We start from the raw sequence: 18,104 nt of genomic DNA, 5'->3' as shown, positions 1-18,104 counted from the left end.
GGAACAAGACAAGGATGTCCACTCTCACCACTGTTTTTCAACATAGTTCTGGAAGTCTTAGCCATGGCAATCAGAGAAGAAAAAGAAAAGGAATACAAATGGGAAAAGAAGAAGTAAAACTGTCACTGTTTACAATCCTTATCAAATTACCAATGACATATTTTGCAGAACTAGAACAAAAAATCCTAAAATTTGTATGGAGACACAAAAGACCCCAAAATGGATTAGAGACCTAAATGTAAGACTGGGCACTATAAAACTGTTAGAGGAAAACATAGGAGGAACACTGACATAAATCACAGCAAGATCTTTTTTGATCCGCCTCCTAGAGTAATGGAAATAAAAACAAAAATAAATAAATGGGACCTAATGAAACTTAAAAGCTCTTGCAAAGCAAAGGAAACTACAAACAAGATGAAAAGACAACCGTCAGAATGGGAGAAAATATTTGCAAACGAATCAACGGACAAAGGATTAATCTCCAAAATATATTAACAGTTCATGCAGCTCAATATTAAAAAAACAAACAACCCAATCCAAAAATGGGTATAAGACTTAAATAGACATTTCTCCAAAGAAGGCATACAGATGGCCAAGAAGCACATGAAAAGCTGCTCAGCATCACTAATTATTAGAGAAATGCAAATCAAAACTACAATGAGGTATCATCTCACACCAGTTAGAATGGGCAACATCAGAAAATCTACAAACAACAAATGCTGGAGAGGGTGTGGAGAAAAGGGAACCCTCTTGTGCTGTTGGTGGGAAGGTAAATTGATACAGCCACTATGGAGAACAGTATGGAGGTTCCTTAAAAAACTAAAAATAGAATTACTGTATGACCCAGTAATCCCTCTACTGGGCATATACCCAGAGAAAACCATAATTCAATAAGAGGCATGTACCACAATGTTCATTGCAGCACTATTTACAATAGCCAGCTCATGGAAGCAACCTAAATGCCCATCGACAGACGAATGGATAAAGAAGATGTGGTACATATATACAATGGAATATTACTCAGCCATAAAAAGGAATGAAATTGAGTCATTTGTTGAGATGTGGATGGATCTAGAGACTGTCATACAGAGTGAAGTACGTCAGAAAGAGAAAAACAAATATCGTATATTAACGCATAGATGTGGAACCTAGAAAAATGGTATAGATGAACCGGTTTGCAGGGCAGAAATTGAGACACAGATGTAGAGAACAAACGAATGGACACCAAGGGGGGAAAGCGGTGGGGAGGGTGGTGGTGTGATGAACTGGGAGATTGGGATTGACATGTATACACTAATATGTATAAAATGGATAACTAATAAGAACCTGCTGTATAAAAAAAGAATAAAATTAAAAAAATAAAGATAATGCTCCCCACCAAAGAAAAAAAAGAACTCTGAAAAGTTATAGAAGAAACACTGATAAAACCTTACAGAATAGATTAAATTAACTATGAAGTGAAAATGAAATGTTATGACAAAGACAGGAAAGAGCACTATAAAAATATTAATAATGACAAAAAGAACAAAATGTCACGTCTAATAAAATGCAACTCATCAGTAAGGTATAACCTACATTAACTGCATAATAAAGGAATCACTCTGAGCACTTCAGTGTAAAATTTTGAGCACACGAGTTAAAAACATCAAACACAGAAATATATTTTATTCATAATTATTGACACGTACTAGTTCTGTGAATGTTACACCAGGTACATCAGGTTTAATCATATAGTCCTTTTGCATCTCTTAGCCTTTCTCTTTCTTCCATATTTTCTCACAGAGAAGTTTGAGCTGATGTGATAATTGGGAGAAGGGGGCAGGAAGGAATAGGGAAAGCCATCCTTTCAACACATTGCCTGTCCCTCACCCTGACATCCTCTGATTGCCAGGGCCTCCAAGATAACTTCATTGAGGACCTCTGAGAGCTGCAGTGACCTCCTTTTTCCTCCCTCATCTCACACTTCCTTCTTATCTGGGATCAGGAATATAGAGTCTGGAAGTACACATGCCCTCTGCTCTTCTATCTGGCCACCCTCAACCCCTGTCCTGCCAATTCAAACCCTAATTCGCCTGCCCAGTGACCATAACAGTTACCCACCCCCAGCAAAGAGGGCACAAGAGCTCTTTTTTTTCTACTGTATACTTCAGGGAATGATCTTAAAGCGTGACGAGTTTTCATCACTGTAAAATAAAAAAGGGAAATTCACTTAAGACTGTAGCAAACACTGAACATAGAAAAACCAAAATTCTTGAATTTCACAATCAATGTTATTTAAGATCTAAAAGACAAAGAAGAGGTGATGACTAAGAAAAATATAGTGCTTTTGTGGTTATGAGTTTACAAAAATATTATTGTCAATTTCTAATTATGCTGTTGATATTAACTGGAATAATTTTCCACTGACTTCTAGGTTCCAGGTGTTTTTTTTTTTAAGTTTTCAAGTGTTATGATTTTCTAGACTTTTTCAGCAGAGTGGAAAGGGCAAGATAAAAGCCAGATTCATTTAGGTGAGAGCGAGACTGAAATTTACATAGGCACAAAGATTAAGAGGACGTTGACCGATTGTGTGATGGTATGGACTGCTTTTTCACACAAAATATTTTCAAGAAAGCCTTCTGAAAACGCTTGTGACACAGCTGATACAAAAAAGGATTGTCAAAGGAATTGAACCTCTGAAGCCAAAATGTGAACTCGTACACAGCTGTTGCTGACAGACTGAGGTCTGTGGGGGATATTGAACGAATAATTGTGAACAGAGAGTAGGGAGCCCAGCAAATGGCAAAAACACCTAAGAGAATGGCCAGTGACTTAGCTAATTTCCTGCCTCTGCACAGCTCAAGATGTTCCCTCTGTTGAAGAACTAGGGAATCTGAATGGGAGAGGGATTCCGTTTTGGAAGCAGTTACACTATTTGTCTGGGCTATTGAGGAAAACAAGAGCCTGCTCTTTCTTCTTGGTTTCTCCGAATGAAGGGACGCTGCTGCTTCCTCTGGGTTAGAAAAAGATGTCCTTGAAAACAGTCCACTCCTGAATGAGCATCCATAGCTACTGGAAGAGACAGAAGTGAATCTAGAATGCCACCTACTGAGATTACCCCGCTTCCATAGGCTCCAGTAAATATACATGTTGAAATAAGCCATTAACAGGACTGGGATCATGAATTCCAAGAGTACCATGAGGGCAAGGATATACCATTCTGTAAAGAATCCAGGTTCACAATCCCCCTTCCCTTTCTTCCAGGCCTCTGAAACTAGAATTATTAGCCCATGCACTAAGAAGGCCACTACCCAGACGGCCACCATCAGAACCACAATCTTCAAGATCCCAGTGTGTTGAGCTCTGTAAGATACCTAAAAGAAACCAAATAAATTATTTTCAATACAATGAGCATATGTTGATTGCACAAAGCATACCATGGGCCCTCAGGAGTTTCAGGGATGTGCAAAGCGGGGATATTCACTGAATTGGGGTAACATGATCTGGGCCAGGGCAGAGGGTTCAATTTCGGTGGACCCTGGGCCAAGATGTAGACTTTCTTAGCAGTTCAAGGTTAAACCTCTGACACTATAGAAAATGTCAAGGTTGATATCTAAAATAAGAATGCCGTTTTTCCTAGTCCACAGACACTAACCTGAACTGTTAACTGAAACTAAATGCCCATTTTCACGGTGTTTTTAACTTGTCAGATGGGTCATGGGCAGCAATTTTTTTAATGATTGGAATAATCAGTGTCAGAATGCATCACACATCATAAAGATATGTATTATTTGATGAAACTTTTGCTTTGGGAATATAGATATACGTAGAGAAAGAGAAATGTGTGTACTGAATCATAGTGTAAAATGCATTTATCACTGAAGTTACAGTCAGAAAAGTTTCAAAGACACTGGCTTTTCTAAATCCAGTATTTAGGAAGAATCTACTCTGCAGTTTATGCTGAGCCTTCAAGGTGGGGTCCAAAAAAAGAGAAGAACTCTTATGTTACTCCCACAAGATGACGCACAAAAAGAAAGTTTAAACCAGCTGTGGGGAGATACTACAGTGTTACTGAGCGTGACCAAATCATTTCTTTCTACAAACGTATCTACCTGACAAAAATGGTGCCAAAGCAGTGGTGGCCAGCCACTGGAGAGCCATGGCTGTGGTGAGTGCCACGGTCTTTTTATAGGGGTGAAGAATGTTCTAAGTCCACTTGGTCACAAGGACAGGCTTCTGTAAGGGAAAATGAGATGGAGGATTGCTCTTGGATCACAAGACCCATGACGTTTTTCTTTCTTTCTTTTTTTTTTTTTTTTTTTTTTGCGGTAGGCGGGCCTCTCACTGTTGTGGCCTCTCCCGTTGCGGAGCACAGGCTCCGGACGCGCAGGCTCAGCGGCCACGGCTCACGGGCCCAGCCGCTCCGCGGCATGTGGGATCTTCCCAAACCAGGGCACGAACCCGTGTCCCCTGCATCGGCAGGTGGACTCTCAACCACTGCGCCGCCAGGGAAGCCCAAGACCCATGACTTTTGATTGATTCTGAAATCTTCTGTAAGAAATCTGAAATGCCATCCACCCTGTATGAGGGATAAACGTGTGACCCAAGACTTTCTTAAGGGGACCTAGAGCACACAACCTCTCTGGACACCTTTTAGATCAGTAAGATTCCTTCCAGCCCAAATATTCCATGTTTTTCTGCCTTTTGCACTCAAGGGAAAGGAAATGATTTACCCATGAAGTTGGAACACACTTCCCTTTCACCATCTCTCAAGTGCTATTTTCTCTGTGAGTTGTTAAGTCTTGTTCTAAAGTGGTTTCTCATTTTTATTAAAGGGGTGTAACAGTGCCCAGCACTGTCTTTCTTTGATGGATTGTACATGCTGGAAAGGGCTCACCAATTGGCTAGAGGTAAAAGGAGGCTGGTTTTAAAAAAAAAAAAAAAGTTATTTTTAAAAACTGCAGGGAAGTGGGGTTTTCTTTTTCTTTTTTTTCTTTTTCCAAATTACTGGTATTTCTGAGGCTAAGCTAAAATGCATATGGCGCTGACCACAAGCTCCCATATACAATACATTTTTTTGCCATCTGCTTCTCATACCACTAATTAATACTTGCACTAAATCTAATGATTATGAAGATGGTAACGATACCCAGATGGTCATAAAACTGCATTTCGTTTTTTAATTGCTCTGTTCAGCCTTTGTAATGATATGATGCAATATGCTGGAAAGTAATCTCTTTTCTGTTATGCATAAGGTCAAATGGGATAATGGACATACAAGGGAATGGAGAAGATGATGCCAATCTCTTCATCTCTGGGTAGCATTTTTGAGAGATGACAGTTCAAGCATTGCTTAAATCCAGGCCCGTGCCTCCCTGAAATTCATTAGTGGCCCAGTTCTCACCCACTACAGAATATGTCCATTATTCAGGATGTTGTCTCTTACCCTGCTTCCTTCCCCACCCCAATAAGATATCCAAACATTCTGTCAGTCCGGTTTCTTTTGTGAGGCAGAGCAACCCCTGGAACTTGATGGTGTTAATAATGAGATGGGATTGCAGAGCCATTCTAAGTGCTTGTCATGCACTGCCATCTGCATCGAGCCTTCCTTCCCCAAACTATTGTCAGATTTCCATTTCCCAAGCCCAGCCTGCCGCCTTCCCCTATTACACTGTCTCCTCTACTTTTAGCTACAGCAAGAGCTCAGTTCCGCATGATCACTTCCTATGAGCTCCTGTGGTCTTTAAAGGCTTCCTTCTGGCTTCATACAGCTGTGTTGGAACTCAGCCAACAGAGGTGCGAGTGCTGCCTGAGCACCCCCGTGAGCATTCATACACTCATGCATGGAGCACTTTTTACACTTGACTCTGTGCTGTGTACCAGGGACCCGGATCCAGCTGACCTGGCCCTCACCAAGTTTACAGCCTCCATTGCCAGGGGAATTTCTCAGGGCAAGACCAAGAAACAAGCCTACCCATTTTCTCTCTGGACATCACTCCTCAACTCTCTGTAACTTCTAAGCCCTTTTTCTAACGGGGCAAGCCATCCCTTACCCTAACACAAAGCTGAGGTTGACTCAAGAGCTTGGATGTTCAGTGAAGAAATGTCCCAGTGAACACTAACTAGGAACACTCAGTGAAGATTAAAATGAAAACCCAGAAAGAAAGGAAAATTTTACAGTACAAATTAAAGATTTAGTTAAGAAAGATTATTAATTAGAGCACTGCTTTTCAAACATTTTGACTGTGACCTAAAGTAAGAAATACATTTTATACCCTAATGAAGTATACAGACAAAGGTATTCATAAAACAATACTTACCTTTATTATGCACAAGGTACTCTGATATTTTATACTCTAGCTTGTTAAGTTCTATTGTACTTCTTTCCATATTTTTTCATTCTACGAAAGAGTGACATAATAACCCACTGAACTGATTTCATGACTCAATAATGGATTACTATCAGTTTGAAAAATCTGAGATTATAGGCTTCTGGATTGCTAATCCAAACTGATCTGTACTCTCTCCAGAGTTCGTCCAGTACAAACTGCAGTGGACTCTGATGCCAATAAAGTACTCAATGTCAAGTGTCTGGCTGTCCCACCACATCCATTCTCTACTTCTTCCTGGCCATATGGCAGCTCAGCTAGAGGCCACACTTCCCAGCTTCCCTTGAAGTAAGGTAAGACCACATGACTAAATTTCACCAATGAAAGGTGAGTGGAAATGATTGTGTGATTCTGCACTACTTGGTTAAAAGAAAATCCCTTACCCTAGACTTCTGACTTTTGCCCTTCCTTTCTAGAACCTGGAGTGACTACAACGTGACTTGGAGTGTGCAGAGGAGGTTAATGACTTAGGGCGGGTGGGGGTCAGCAAACCACTGTCCATGGAGCAAGTGTGGCCCACCACCTGTTTGGATAATAAAGTTTTATTTGAGCAGTTGCAACAGACACCAAAGGTCCCTACTCTAGAGGGTACAGAGCCTGGGTCCCTGGGTGAGTTCCTGGAGCAGAGCCTTCCCATCTTCCTGAACTGTTCTATGAGAGAAAAGTTAGCTTCTGTCTTGTTTGGTCTCAGCATTTTGGAGTCTCTTCATTACGGCAGTTTATCCTTGCCTGTCCAGTGCACCCTCCCGATCCTGTCTGCCCCCAAGCTGCACACCTCTCCCAGGAAAGAACTGTCACTGTCCTCTCAGTGCCTCCAGCACCACACTTAGTCCCTTTGTTTATGGATCTGTGTCCACATTAGACTGTTATGCTCCTCAAAAAGAAAGACTCTGGAGATTCAGTTTTGTGTCCTTAGCAAAATCCCTGTCACACAGTTGTTTCCCACACATTTGGGTCCCTGGGACTCAGGAGTGAAGGAAGTTTCCCATCTAGGTCTCAAAGACTTCAGATCACCATCCATGTTTCTGTGGCCTCTTCCCACCCCTCATCCTTATTAACATCAACCTTATTCTCTCCTTTATTCTATTGGTGATAAATTTAGCTTAAGAACTGTCATGAACTAGTTGATGACACTGTTCTAAATCTTGGGTAAGTTCAGACTTTCTTGGCATGGGTCCTAAACTGGCACTGGTTAGTTTCTGGTTAGTGCCACTGTATAACCTATAGCTTCCCTGTATACTGTCTTTTCCTTTGGTCATTCAAAATTAATTTTCTCATGACATTCAGAAGTCTGGGAGTCTTTCTAATCACCCACCAAGTTCCATCCTGAAGAAAACATTCAGGTCTCAAGTTGTCTAAGGAGTTGAACAGATAAACCTACTGTGAGACTCATGCATATCCGATCTACTACGGACTCGATTTACCACTTCTCACAACTTGCCTTGGATTTTGGTGGACACCTTCCCATTTTAGTGGTACATAAGGGAGTGACCTAACCAAATCACACAGAAAATGTTCTCTAAGCACCAATGAGAACTTAGTGCTAGACAACAAAAGGGTAACAGGCTTCTCTAAGTTTTGCCAATTAAACAAAAAATTTTTTTGCTTGGGGACCCAAAATTTACAAGTATATAATCTTCTAAGGAGGATAAATTAATATTTTGACTTACAGCATTCGAGACTGACTGGTATCGATCAAAGCTGATGAGTACAATGTTATACACAGATGTTGTACACAAAAGATAGTCAATAGTGAGCCAAAATGCAGATGTTATCTTCAAACTTCCAGTCGAACAGCCTGTGAGGGATGTACAAAGGAATGGAGATCACACCTGTACAGGGAAAAAATGGGGGTAAAGAAAAATAGCACATATCAATGAATACAAAGAGACATAGGAACACAACACAATGAACTATCTGAACTGACCAAAAAGAGCTTGATTATAATTTAGAAATTCATGGTATTTCATCAACAAACTCAGGACTGATCTCCTACACATTCTTTAAATACCATTTTTAAAATAGCTGTCACAAACATCGTACCTTCAATGGCTTCTTATTACTTTCCAAATTAAGTTCAGGTCCCAACATGTATTTCCAGCCATATACAGCACACATCATCTTTGTGTTCATCATCCAACCCAAACAGGATGGGCCACCCTTCCCCCAAACACATCTCACATTGTCACATCTCTTTGCCTTTGCCAACAACATTCTTTCTTCCTAGAATATCCTCCTCTCTTCTACGGAGAAGTCTATTTAATTCCTTCTAATTATTCACTTAGTTTAAAAAGTGACATCCTCCTTGTCATCTTTCCTGGAACTTCCTGGGTAGAAGTGACCCCTCTGTCACCTGCCCTCTCCTGGCACTTCACTCATCTCTCCCCCTCTCATGTACAAATATATCCTACTTTATATCGTTGTCATATGTTAAGTTGTTTCTCCTGAGGACTCGGACTGTGTGGAAAGTCGATCTTTATATTTTTCACAACATCCAGAGTTGACCAATGGCTCGCACATTTAACTCAAGGAAATTAATAACAGCTAATAGGTATTGTGCAATTACCACATGCTGGACATTGTGTTATGTGTATTACATATATCATCTCATTTAACTTTCATAGAAACTTTGTGAGGTAGGCACCATGCTGAGTTAGCAGATGAGGAATCTGAAGTTCAAAAAGAAGACATAATTAACCCAAGTAAGGGGAAAATTGGATTTGAAACCAAGCAATGTGATTTCATAACCCCTGACTTTAACTGCTACCCTTCACCGAATGAACAAATACCTGAGTGATTCAACTTAGCACAGAAACTGCTTCATTGTGGAAAATGACTGAACTGGGTTCCTTTTCCTTTAGCCTTATAGGGGTTTTCAGTTGTATTGACATTTCAGACAGGTGGTCTACTCACTAAGAAAATAATCTATTAGGTGGAAGCTCGGTTGAAATCTTATTTTGTTGGATATCTTCATATTTTATGAAGGCACTTGGCAGGAATTCCCATTTTCCATATGAGAACCAACTTAGCCTATCATGAAGAACAATAGTAAAGGTAAAAGAAAAGGACAGGGAAGATTGAAGGAAGCCCTGCATTCTCCCAAAACAAGATGACATGAGCACCCCAATGTTCATTGCAGCACTATTTACAATAGCCAGGTCATGGAAGCAACCTAAATGCCCATCGACAGACAAATGGATAAAGAAGATGTGGTACATATATACAATGGAATATTACTCAGCCATAAAAAGGAATGTAATTGGGTCATTTGTAGAGATGTGGATGCACCTAGAGACTGTCATACAAAGTGAAGTAAATCAGAAAGAGAAAAACAAATATCGTATATAAATGCATATATGTGGAATCTAGAAAAATGGTGCAGATGAACTGGTTTGCAAGGCAGAAATAGAGACACAGATGTAGAGAACAAACGTATGGACACCAAGGGGGGAAAGCGGGGTGGGGTGCTGGTGGTGGGATGAATTGGGAGATTGGGAGTGACATATATACACTAATATATAACTAATATATAATATAAAATAGATAACCAATAAGAACCTGCTATATAAAAAATAAATAAAATAAAATATTTAAAAATGTATATTTTAAAGATAATTATTGTAAAAAAAAAAAAAGACATGACACCATGAAACTCTTAGAAGAGAACATAGGCAAAACATTCTCTGACATAAATCATACCAATCATTTTTCTTAGGTCAGTCTCCCAAGGCAATAGAAATAAAAGCAAAAGTAAACAAATGGAACCTATTCAAACTTATGAGCTGCTGTACAGCAATGAAACCACACACAAAATGAAAAGACAACCTACAGACTGGGAGAAGATGTTTGCAAATGATGTGACCAACAAGGGCTCAATTTCCAAAATATCCAAACAGCTCATACAACTCAATACCAAAAAACCACAACCCAATCAAAAATGGACAGAAGACCTAAATAGACATTTCTCCAAAGAAGACATAGAGATGGCCAACAGGTACATGAAAGGATGCTCAACATTGCTAATTATTAGAGAAATGCAAATCAAAACAACAGTGAGGTACTACCTCACACCAGTCAGAATGACCATCATTAAAAAGTCTGCAAATAACAAATACTGGAGAGGGTGTGGAGAAAAGAGAACCCTCTTACATTGTTGGTGGGAATGTAAATTGGTGTAGCCACTATGGAAAACAGTATGGAGGTTCCTTAAAAAACTAAAAATAGAGTTGCCATATGATCCTGCAATTCCAATCCTGGGCATATATCCAGACAATACTATAATTCGAAAAGATACATGCACCCAATACTCATTGAAGCACTATTTACAATAGGCAAGCGAGGGAAACAACCTAAAAAAAAAAAAAAAGATGACATGAGGATATAAAGGTGTTGTTTTAGAACCAGTGTAAGGAAATGCAGAACTTAGTGTCCTGTACCTAGATTTACATACAAATATGAGAGACAAGACATCATCGAGAAGAAGAGTTGTATGGTCAGTTCTTACCTGTAGTTCAAATTGCCTGCTTGTTTTACATTTTAACTGTATGTGTATGAATGTATATGTGTGTGTGTATATATATCTTTTAGGATTCTAAACATTTCTGGCATATTTTATTTTTTTAATTGAAGTATAGTTGATTTACAGTATTGTGTTAGTTTCAGGTGTACACCATAGTGATTCAGTGTTTTTGAAGATTATACTCCATTATAGGTTATTACAAGATAATGGGTGTAATTCTCTAAGCTTCCTTATGGTGCCTTCCATCTCAAAGGGGTGGGTGTGTGTGTGTGTGTGTGTGTGTGTGTGTGTGTGTGTGTGTGTGTGTGCACCCGTGGTATCTCAGGATCACCTGAGATAAATCAAAGTATCTTCAAAACAGAGAAATTTATTATATTTTGGCCCAGAGTTGTGGCTTCCAATGTTCCCGACAGGAGAATTTTCCACATACACACTCATTTCCTCCCCTGGATGAGAAAGAAGAGAAGGATGCCACCAATCATTTGCATTACAGATGCCATTGTCTATTTCTTGATAATATTTTTCACAAACTTTCTGAATTAGATAAAAGAGAAAGGTGTGTTCAAAACCTCTGGAGCTGCTTGAAATAGCAGTTAATTGAAAACAGGCTTAAGTCTCTTCCTTTTGTTTTAATGAAACCCTGCTGTCACCTTGAGTTCTTTGGGATGGTTTAGTGTAACATCACGCTCAGTTCCTCTGTCTTGTTGAGTGCTTTTGCGGCTCCTTCCAAAGGAGTTTCAGAACCTGAAACTGAACCTGAAACCATGAACCTGAAATACATCTGTGATATACCCATTCCTAGGTGTTTCCATAACTTCCACTCTGGAGTCATGCTTCTGGGTCAAATAGGCTTGGTAAGAAAAACTAATAGCCAGGTCCTTGAAAAGAGCAATAAGCCTTTGGCAGGACCAATTGTGGCAGTGGGAAGGCAGGGGAGTGAGGGAAAACAAAGTATATTAAAAGAAGATGGTGAAGCAAATAAAAAGGAAGTGAAGGAGCCAGGGGGAGGAGAGAAGAAACCCTCTGCTACTCCCTCCACCCCTAGCTCATTGTGCTTCACCCTATCTGGAGTCAAATACACCATACACACACCCTCAGATTCTTGCATGGGTTTCCTGGGCATGAACCACTCTTCCCTCAGAGGCTCCTTTTGTTTACTCCAATGCATCTTCCTCAGTGAGCCCTACCCCTGAGGTTTACATTGCAACCTCTACCTCTAACACATTTCCTCCCTGCTATTATGTTTTTCTCAGTAACAATGATCAACCTCTAAAATGCTATGTTGTTTTATTTACTTATTTATACTGTTTACTTTCCTCTCCTGGCCCCTGCTCCCAGGAAAAATACAAGCACCACGAGGGTAAGGATTTTTGTCTGTATTTTCACTGATATATCCCCAACACCTGAATGGGTGCCTTGTTCAAAATAAATCAGTATGGGATGAATGAATAGATGAGGATGGGAAAGCCCAGTTTGCGTAAAAATTGTTACCAGTCCGGTACCGCCCCTTCTTTCTGAAGCCAGTTAAGAAGCTGCATCTTCCATGAGAAAATGATAATCGAAAGGTCAGGGGAGGGACTTCCCTGGTGGTCCAGTGGTTAAGACTCCATGCTTCCACTTCAGGGGGCGAGGGTTTGATCCCTGGTGGGGGAACTAAAATCCCACATGCCATGCCAAGTGGCACAGTCAAAAAAAAAAAAAAAAAAAGGTTAGGGGAGCTAAAAGGCCCAGTGAATTCTTTGGGCCAACAGAGGAGTGTGTTGATAACAGTGATTGTATAGAGGGTATTATGGACTAAATGTTTGTGTCCCCCCCACCAAAAATCATATGTTGAAACCCAAACCCCCAGGGTGATAGGACCTATAAGGAGGTAATTAAAGTTAAATTAGGTCGTAAGGGTAGAGCCCTAATCCAACAGGATTAGTGTCCTTATAAGAAGAAACACCAGAGAGCTCACTTGATAGCTCTGTCTCCAGGCCATATGAGGGTGAAGCAAGAAGGCAGCCATCTACAACCCAGGGAGAGAGCCCTCACCAGGAACCAAATCAGCTGGCACCTAGATCTGGGATTTCCCAGGCTCCAGAGCTGTGAGAATGTAAATTGCTGTTAAGTCACCCAGACTGTGATTATTTTGTTGGGGCAGCCCAAGCTGACTAACACAGAGGGAAAGAGAAGTGTCCTGAACCAAGGCATGAAGGTACAGGCATACTTCATTCTATTATGCTTCACTTTATTGCACTTCATGGATATTGCATATTTTACAAATGGAAGGTTCGTGGCAACGCTGCATCGAGCAAAGTCTATCGGCACTATTTTTTCCAAAAATATTTGCTTACTTTGTGTCTCTGTGTCACATTTTGCTAATTCTAGCAATATTTTAAATTTTTTTATTATTATATTTGTTATGGTGATCTTTGATGTTACTATTTTAATTGTTTTGGAGCTCCACAAACTGTGCCCATGTAAGACGGTGAACTTAATAAATGTCATGTACGTTCTGACTGCTCCACCACCCTGCCATTTCCCAGTCTCTATCCTCTCCTCAGGTTTCACTATTCCCTGAGACACAACAATATTGAAATTAAGCCAATTAATAACCCTAAAATGACCTCTAAGTATTCAAGTGAAAGGAAGAGTCAATGGATGCAGCAATTCTCACTGTTGTCTTACTTTAAGAAATTGCCACCAGGCACCCCAGCCTTCAGCAGCCACCACCCTGATCAGTCAGCATCCATCACCATCGAGGCAAGACCTTCCATGAGCAAAAAGATTATGATCCAATGAAGACTCAGATGCTCGTTAGCATTTTCTAGCAATAGAGTATTTTTAAATTAAGGTATGTACATTGTTTTTTTAGACATAATGCTTTTGCACACTTAGTAGACTACACCTACACCTTTTATATGCACTGGGAAACCAACAAATTCAAGTGACTCTTATTTTGATATTTGTTTTATTGCAGTGGTCTGGAACTGAACCCACAGTACCTCTGAGGTATGCCTGTACTAAAGATAAACTTTGCCATCCTGAAAATGTGGTTCAGACTCTGTCATCAGCAACCACCTTTTGCCCTTGAAGATCCTGTCTGGATCATCCATCACATGCTTATGTAGGCCATACATGCCCACACAAATGTAGATGTGAAAAAGGTACCCACAGATGGAAACATCAGTTATGTGATACCAATTTTATACCAATAAAGATATAAATAGTATTTTTTTCTGGAATAGTGTATAGATGACATATATCAGTGTAGCTAGTACTGGAATTTTTCCTCAATAAGTCTTTGCTTTTCAACTAAATTCAGCCTGGGAAGCTTCTCAGGTGCCACAAATTTTTTTTTTTTTTTTTTTTTTTTTGGTGCCACAAATTTAAATTCTCAACAGGAGGGCAGTTCAGAAACCTGTGAAAAGACATTGAGCCAGAAAGCCCACCATACCGAGCACATGTGATGCTCTCACCTGCACTAGCATCGCCACGTGGTTCTGGAGCTCTGGGTCTCATGACCCCAAATATTAAGAATTGCTATATTGTAACTACAGAAAATCTCTTACAAGTTCTTTCCTGGTCTACTGCTACCACCATGAGGTCCTACAGGCTCAGAGCTGAAAGGTACACTTTTGACCATGGCAAAGAAGAAAGAAGAGCATTGACACAAAACTCAAACCTTGTTACAGAATACTCTCAGACACTGCTAAGTCTTGTGCTGTCATGGTGAATATTGTGTTAGAAAGTGGACCTCTGGATGAAGCTGGCAGGGGGCAGGGGAAACATGAAGGATGAGACCAGCAGATTAAGAGAGATTCTGGCCTGTGTCCAGTCGCTCTCATCTGGAGCAAAGCCATTTCTTTTCCCATCCACCTGCTGATGGAGGGAGGCCACCAGGACTGCTGAATCATCACATCTGCAGGGACATTTCTCAAAGGCAAACCACATCTTTATGTTGTGGTGCTCAAGCCCAAGATGGTGGGGCTGCCATGATGCTGACATTGGGCCTTACACAGAGGCACTCTGTTCTTGTCTAGAACCATCTTCATTCGAAAGTTTCAGGCCTCAGGCTCTCTCAGTTGGGTATAGTTTTACCCCATCCCTCCTGACCACCAGGTATTCAGGGCCTCACTCCCTTTGGGGTAGTCAAAATACATTCTCCACTTTAAGCGCTGAGTGTCACCTAAAAGTTGTACAGTTCTGTGAAGAAGGAGGAGAGGGATGCATATATTTATAATAGAATATTCTCTGTTCACATAAATACACTCGTGTATTTATCTGTGTTTATGTGAGCATAGAGAATGATGTGGCGGGATCTACATCAAGTTGTTAATGTTGGTTACCTGGAGGGGCAGAACTGAGGAGAGAAATGGGGAGATTGTTGCATTTTTTAATACTTCTATATTGGCTACCCACTTTTTTCTGTGACCCTATAATTTCTATACCAGGATTCCTAAGTCAATCTCTCCAACTAGAAGTTTCCTCCAAAACTTTTATCATTGCAATATCAGAAGCAGAAGCTGCTTTCACAAATGCTCCCTAATTCTGTGAATAGTGTCATACTCCTGCCCCCAGAGCTCAGTCTTCAACACATCTTCCTCTTTCTCCTGCCTGACCCCACCTTGCAGCTCTGCTTCCCGAACTTCTTTTCCACCCTCACCCTCACTCAGAGCATCACTGCTGATTTCTGCCAAGGTCACTGCAGGATTCTCTCTGAAATGAAGCTGCCCTCTGCTCCAGCTTCTCCGACTGGCTACATCTCTTCTGATGCCTCTGAGGTAAAGCTTCAACCCATTCAGTCATTCACTTAAATCTCACATTGCCTGCTGAATAAACTCCAATCCAGACTCACACTAGTAGTCAAGGGCCTTCACTATATAGATTCCAACTACTCCAACTTCACCCTCAGCTGTTCTCATACAGCCCATTTGCATACTAGCCAGCCTGGAGCTCACACTTAGGAAGGTACACATGATGATTTTCTACCAGCATATCGTTGCTGATTCTTGGAATACTCTCTCCTCTCCATCTCTGCCTATGGAAATTCTACCCATCCTTTAAAGTTCATTTCAGAGGCCACTACCCACTAACCAAATGTGCTTTCTCCCTCCTCTGAGTGCCCGCAGCACTGGGTGGGTCTTCATGGGTTCTCATAACAACCTGTCCTGTTATAGTCATTTCTGAACTTCTCTTATCTACTCTACTGTATTGAAACCTTATTAAAGAAAGAGATTAACCTAGTCTTCTCGATATCTCTTCATTATCTAACTGTACTTGGTACCTAACAGTACTTACATGGTAGGTACTCTACTAACATTTGTGTACTTGGTTTGAGTTGACATTTATCTTCAGAGAGATCAAGAGTGAAAAGACTAACATTTGTTGAGCAATCACTGTGTTCCAGGCAGTAAACTAAGTATTCTATGAGTTTTGTTTCGTTTTAACATAAATGCAAGCGTTTATATAGCTGTACACAATAACAGATTAAATTATACTAGAAGCTCCTATAAAACCATATCATCAGTTGACACTTCTGCATATTCACTCATTATGATAAGCATTGTTAAAAAATGATCATCAGGCAGTAAGAAATTATATAGTGCATGTTTTCAAAGAAAGATTACTTTGATTTCAATGATCTCTTACAATTATTAACACTGTGGTTCCATATTATATTCAAGGGAGTTTAGTGTTGGGTGTACTTTACAACATTCTATGCCGTATTATGAAATAATATTAACTATACTATGTAATTGACCTGAATATCCTATTTTCTGATTTTGCCGATTACCAGCATGTACATTATTTCCTATTACTCCAACACTGTGATATTAAAGAAACTATGCTTACTTAAAAAGGAATGCTTATAAACCTAAACATACAAGGAAAATAGGTCAAAAAACAAATAACTCTTAGACTAAAGCAATACTGGACTTATTTTTATCCCATAAAAAGAAACAGTTTTCAGATGAAAATTCCCCTACAAACCTGATTTACATGTATATAACATGCCCATACAGTGCGTATAGCCTCCCCTGAGTTTCAATCCTTAAACCTTTTGTTTTTAATAATCCTTTGAAATAATAAAAGCTTATTTTAAGGTTTCAGAAATGAATTATAATTGAAAAAGATTATCTTAAATAAAGATATGTAACTTACCAACAAAGAAGTCAGAAATGGCCAAGTTAAGGAAAAAGTTATTACTCTGATGCCTAAGGTTTTTGTCCACCACAAAATCTAAAATGACCACAGCATTTCCTACCATTATAGCAAAAGTTAGTAAGCTTATTAAAAATGCTAAAGCAATGCTAGTTTCTGATGGTAAATCAGTTGTGTCATTAGTAGCTGGCATCACAACAAATGATGAAGAAACGTAATACAGCAAATTAAGCTGGAAAGACAATTCTGTCAAGTGTGTTTTCCAATCGAATACCTAAAATATATAGTCTCCTACTCATAACAACAGTTTTTAAAATCTAATGCTGATTTCATAGTACTTCCTGATTCTTGATAAAGCAAACTTGTGTTAACAGTTTCCCTTTAACTGACACTGAGAAAGTATTTCCAAAAGACAGTGAAATGTTTCATCTTGAACATTTTGATGTGACTCCCATCAATAGAGCAATATTATATAATATATATAAAATATAATTGATACACTATATAGGTAAGGAATTGGGCTCAAATGAGAAGATACAGATCCAGTTAAATATTCCCGTCTGGGGCTTCCCTGGTGGCGCAGTGGTTGAGAATCCGCCTGCCGATGCAGGGGACACGGGTTCGTGCCCCGGTCCGGGAAGATACCACATGCCGCGGAGCGGCTGGGCCCGTGAGCCATGGCCGCTGAGCCTGCTCGTCCGGAGCCTGTGCTCCGCAACGGGAGAGGCCACAGCAGTGAGAGACCTGCGTACCGCAAAAAAAAAAAAAATTCCCGTCCAAGCAAGATAGAATATCAGGGGCTGAATTCACCATCCCATCTGAAACAACGAAAAAACTGTACAAAATATATGAAACCATGGTTTCTGAGGCATGGACATCAGGCAATGAAGGACAGTGATCCCTGAGAAGGGGAGAAAATGAGGTGAGCCCTGCAGTTGCCCCAGCTCACTGTCTTGAGAGAGTTTCCAGGGCACAGAGCAGAGAGGGGCATCCAGGGGGAGCCCAGTAGATTCCCTGAGATGAGGAGGTAGAGCTGAGAGTCGGGCAGTACCAGACAGAACTCTGTGCTT

General features: G+C 40.2%; 1 protein-coding gene across 1 annotated transcript; it reads right to left on the bottom strand.

Annotated features, from left to right (window-relative positions):
- Positions 1-2,546: 2,546 nt before the first annotated feature.
- Positions 2,547-17,227, bottom strand: HRH4 (histamine receptor H4). The gene is given in 4 exon segments (XM_007116005.1): positions 2,547-3,353; positions 8,039-8,132; positions 8,134-8,200; positions 17,035-17,227. Coding segments are annotated over 4 exon segments (1,161 nt in total).
- Positions 17,228-18,104: the final 877 nt, after the last annotated feature.

This window comes from Physeter macrocephalus, chromosome 19 (genome assembly GCF_002837175.3).
Source record: "Physeter macrocephalus isolate SW-GA chromosome 19, ASM283717v5, whole genome shotgun sequence".
NCBI lineage: Eukaryota > Metazoa > Chordata > Mammalia > Artiodactyla > Physeteridae > Physeter > Physeter macrocephalus.
This window is presented reverse-complemented; position numbering and strand designations above follow the sequence as displayed.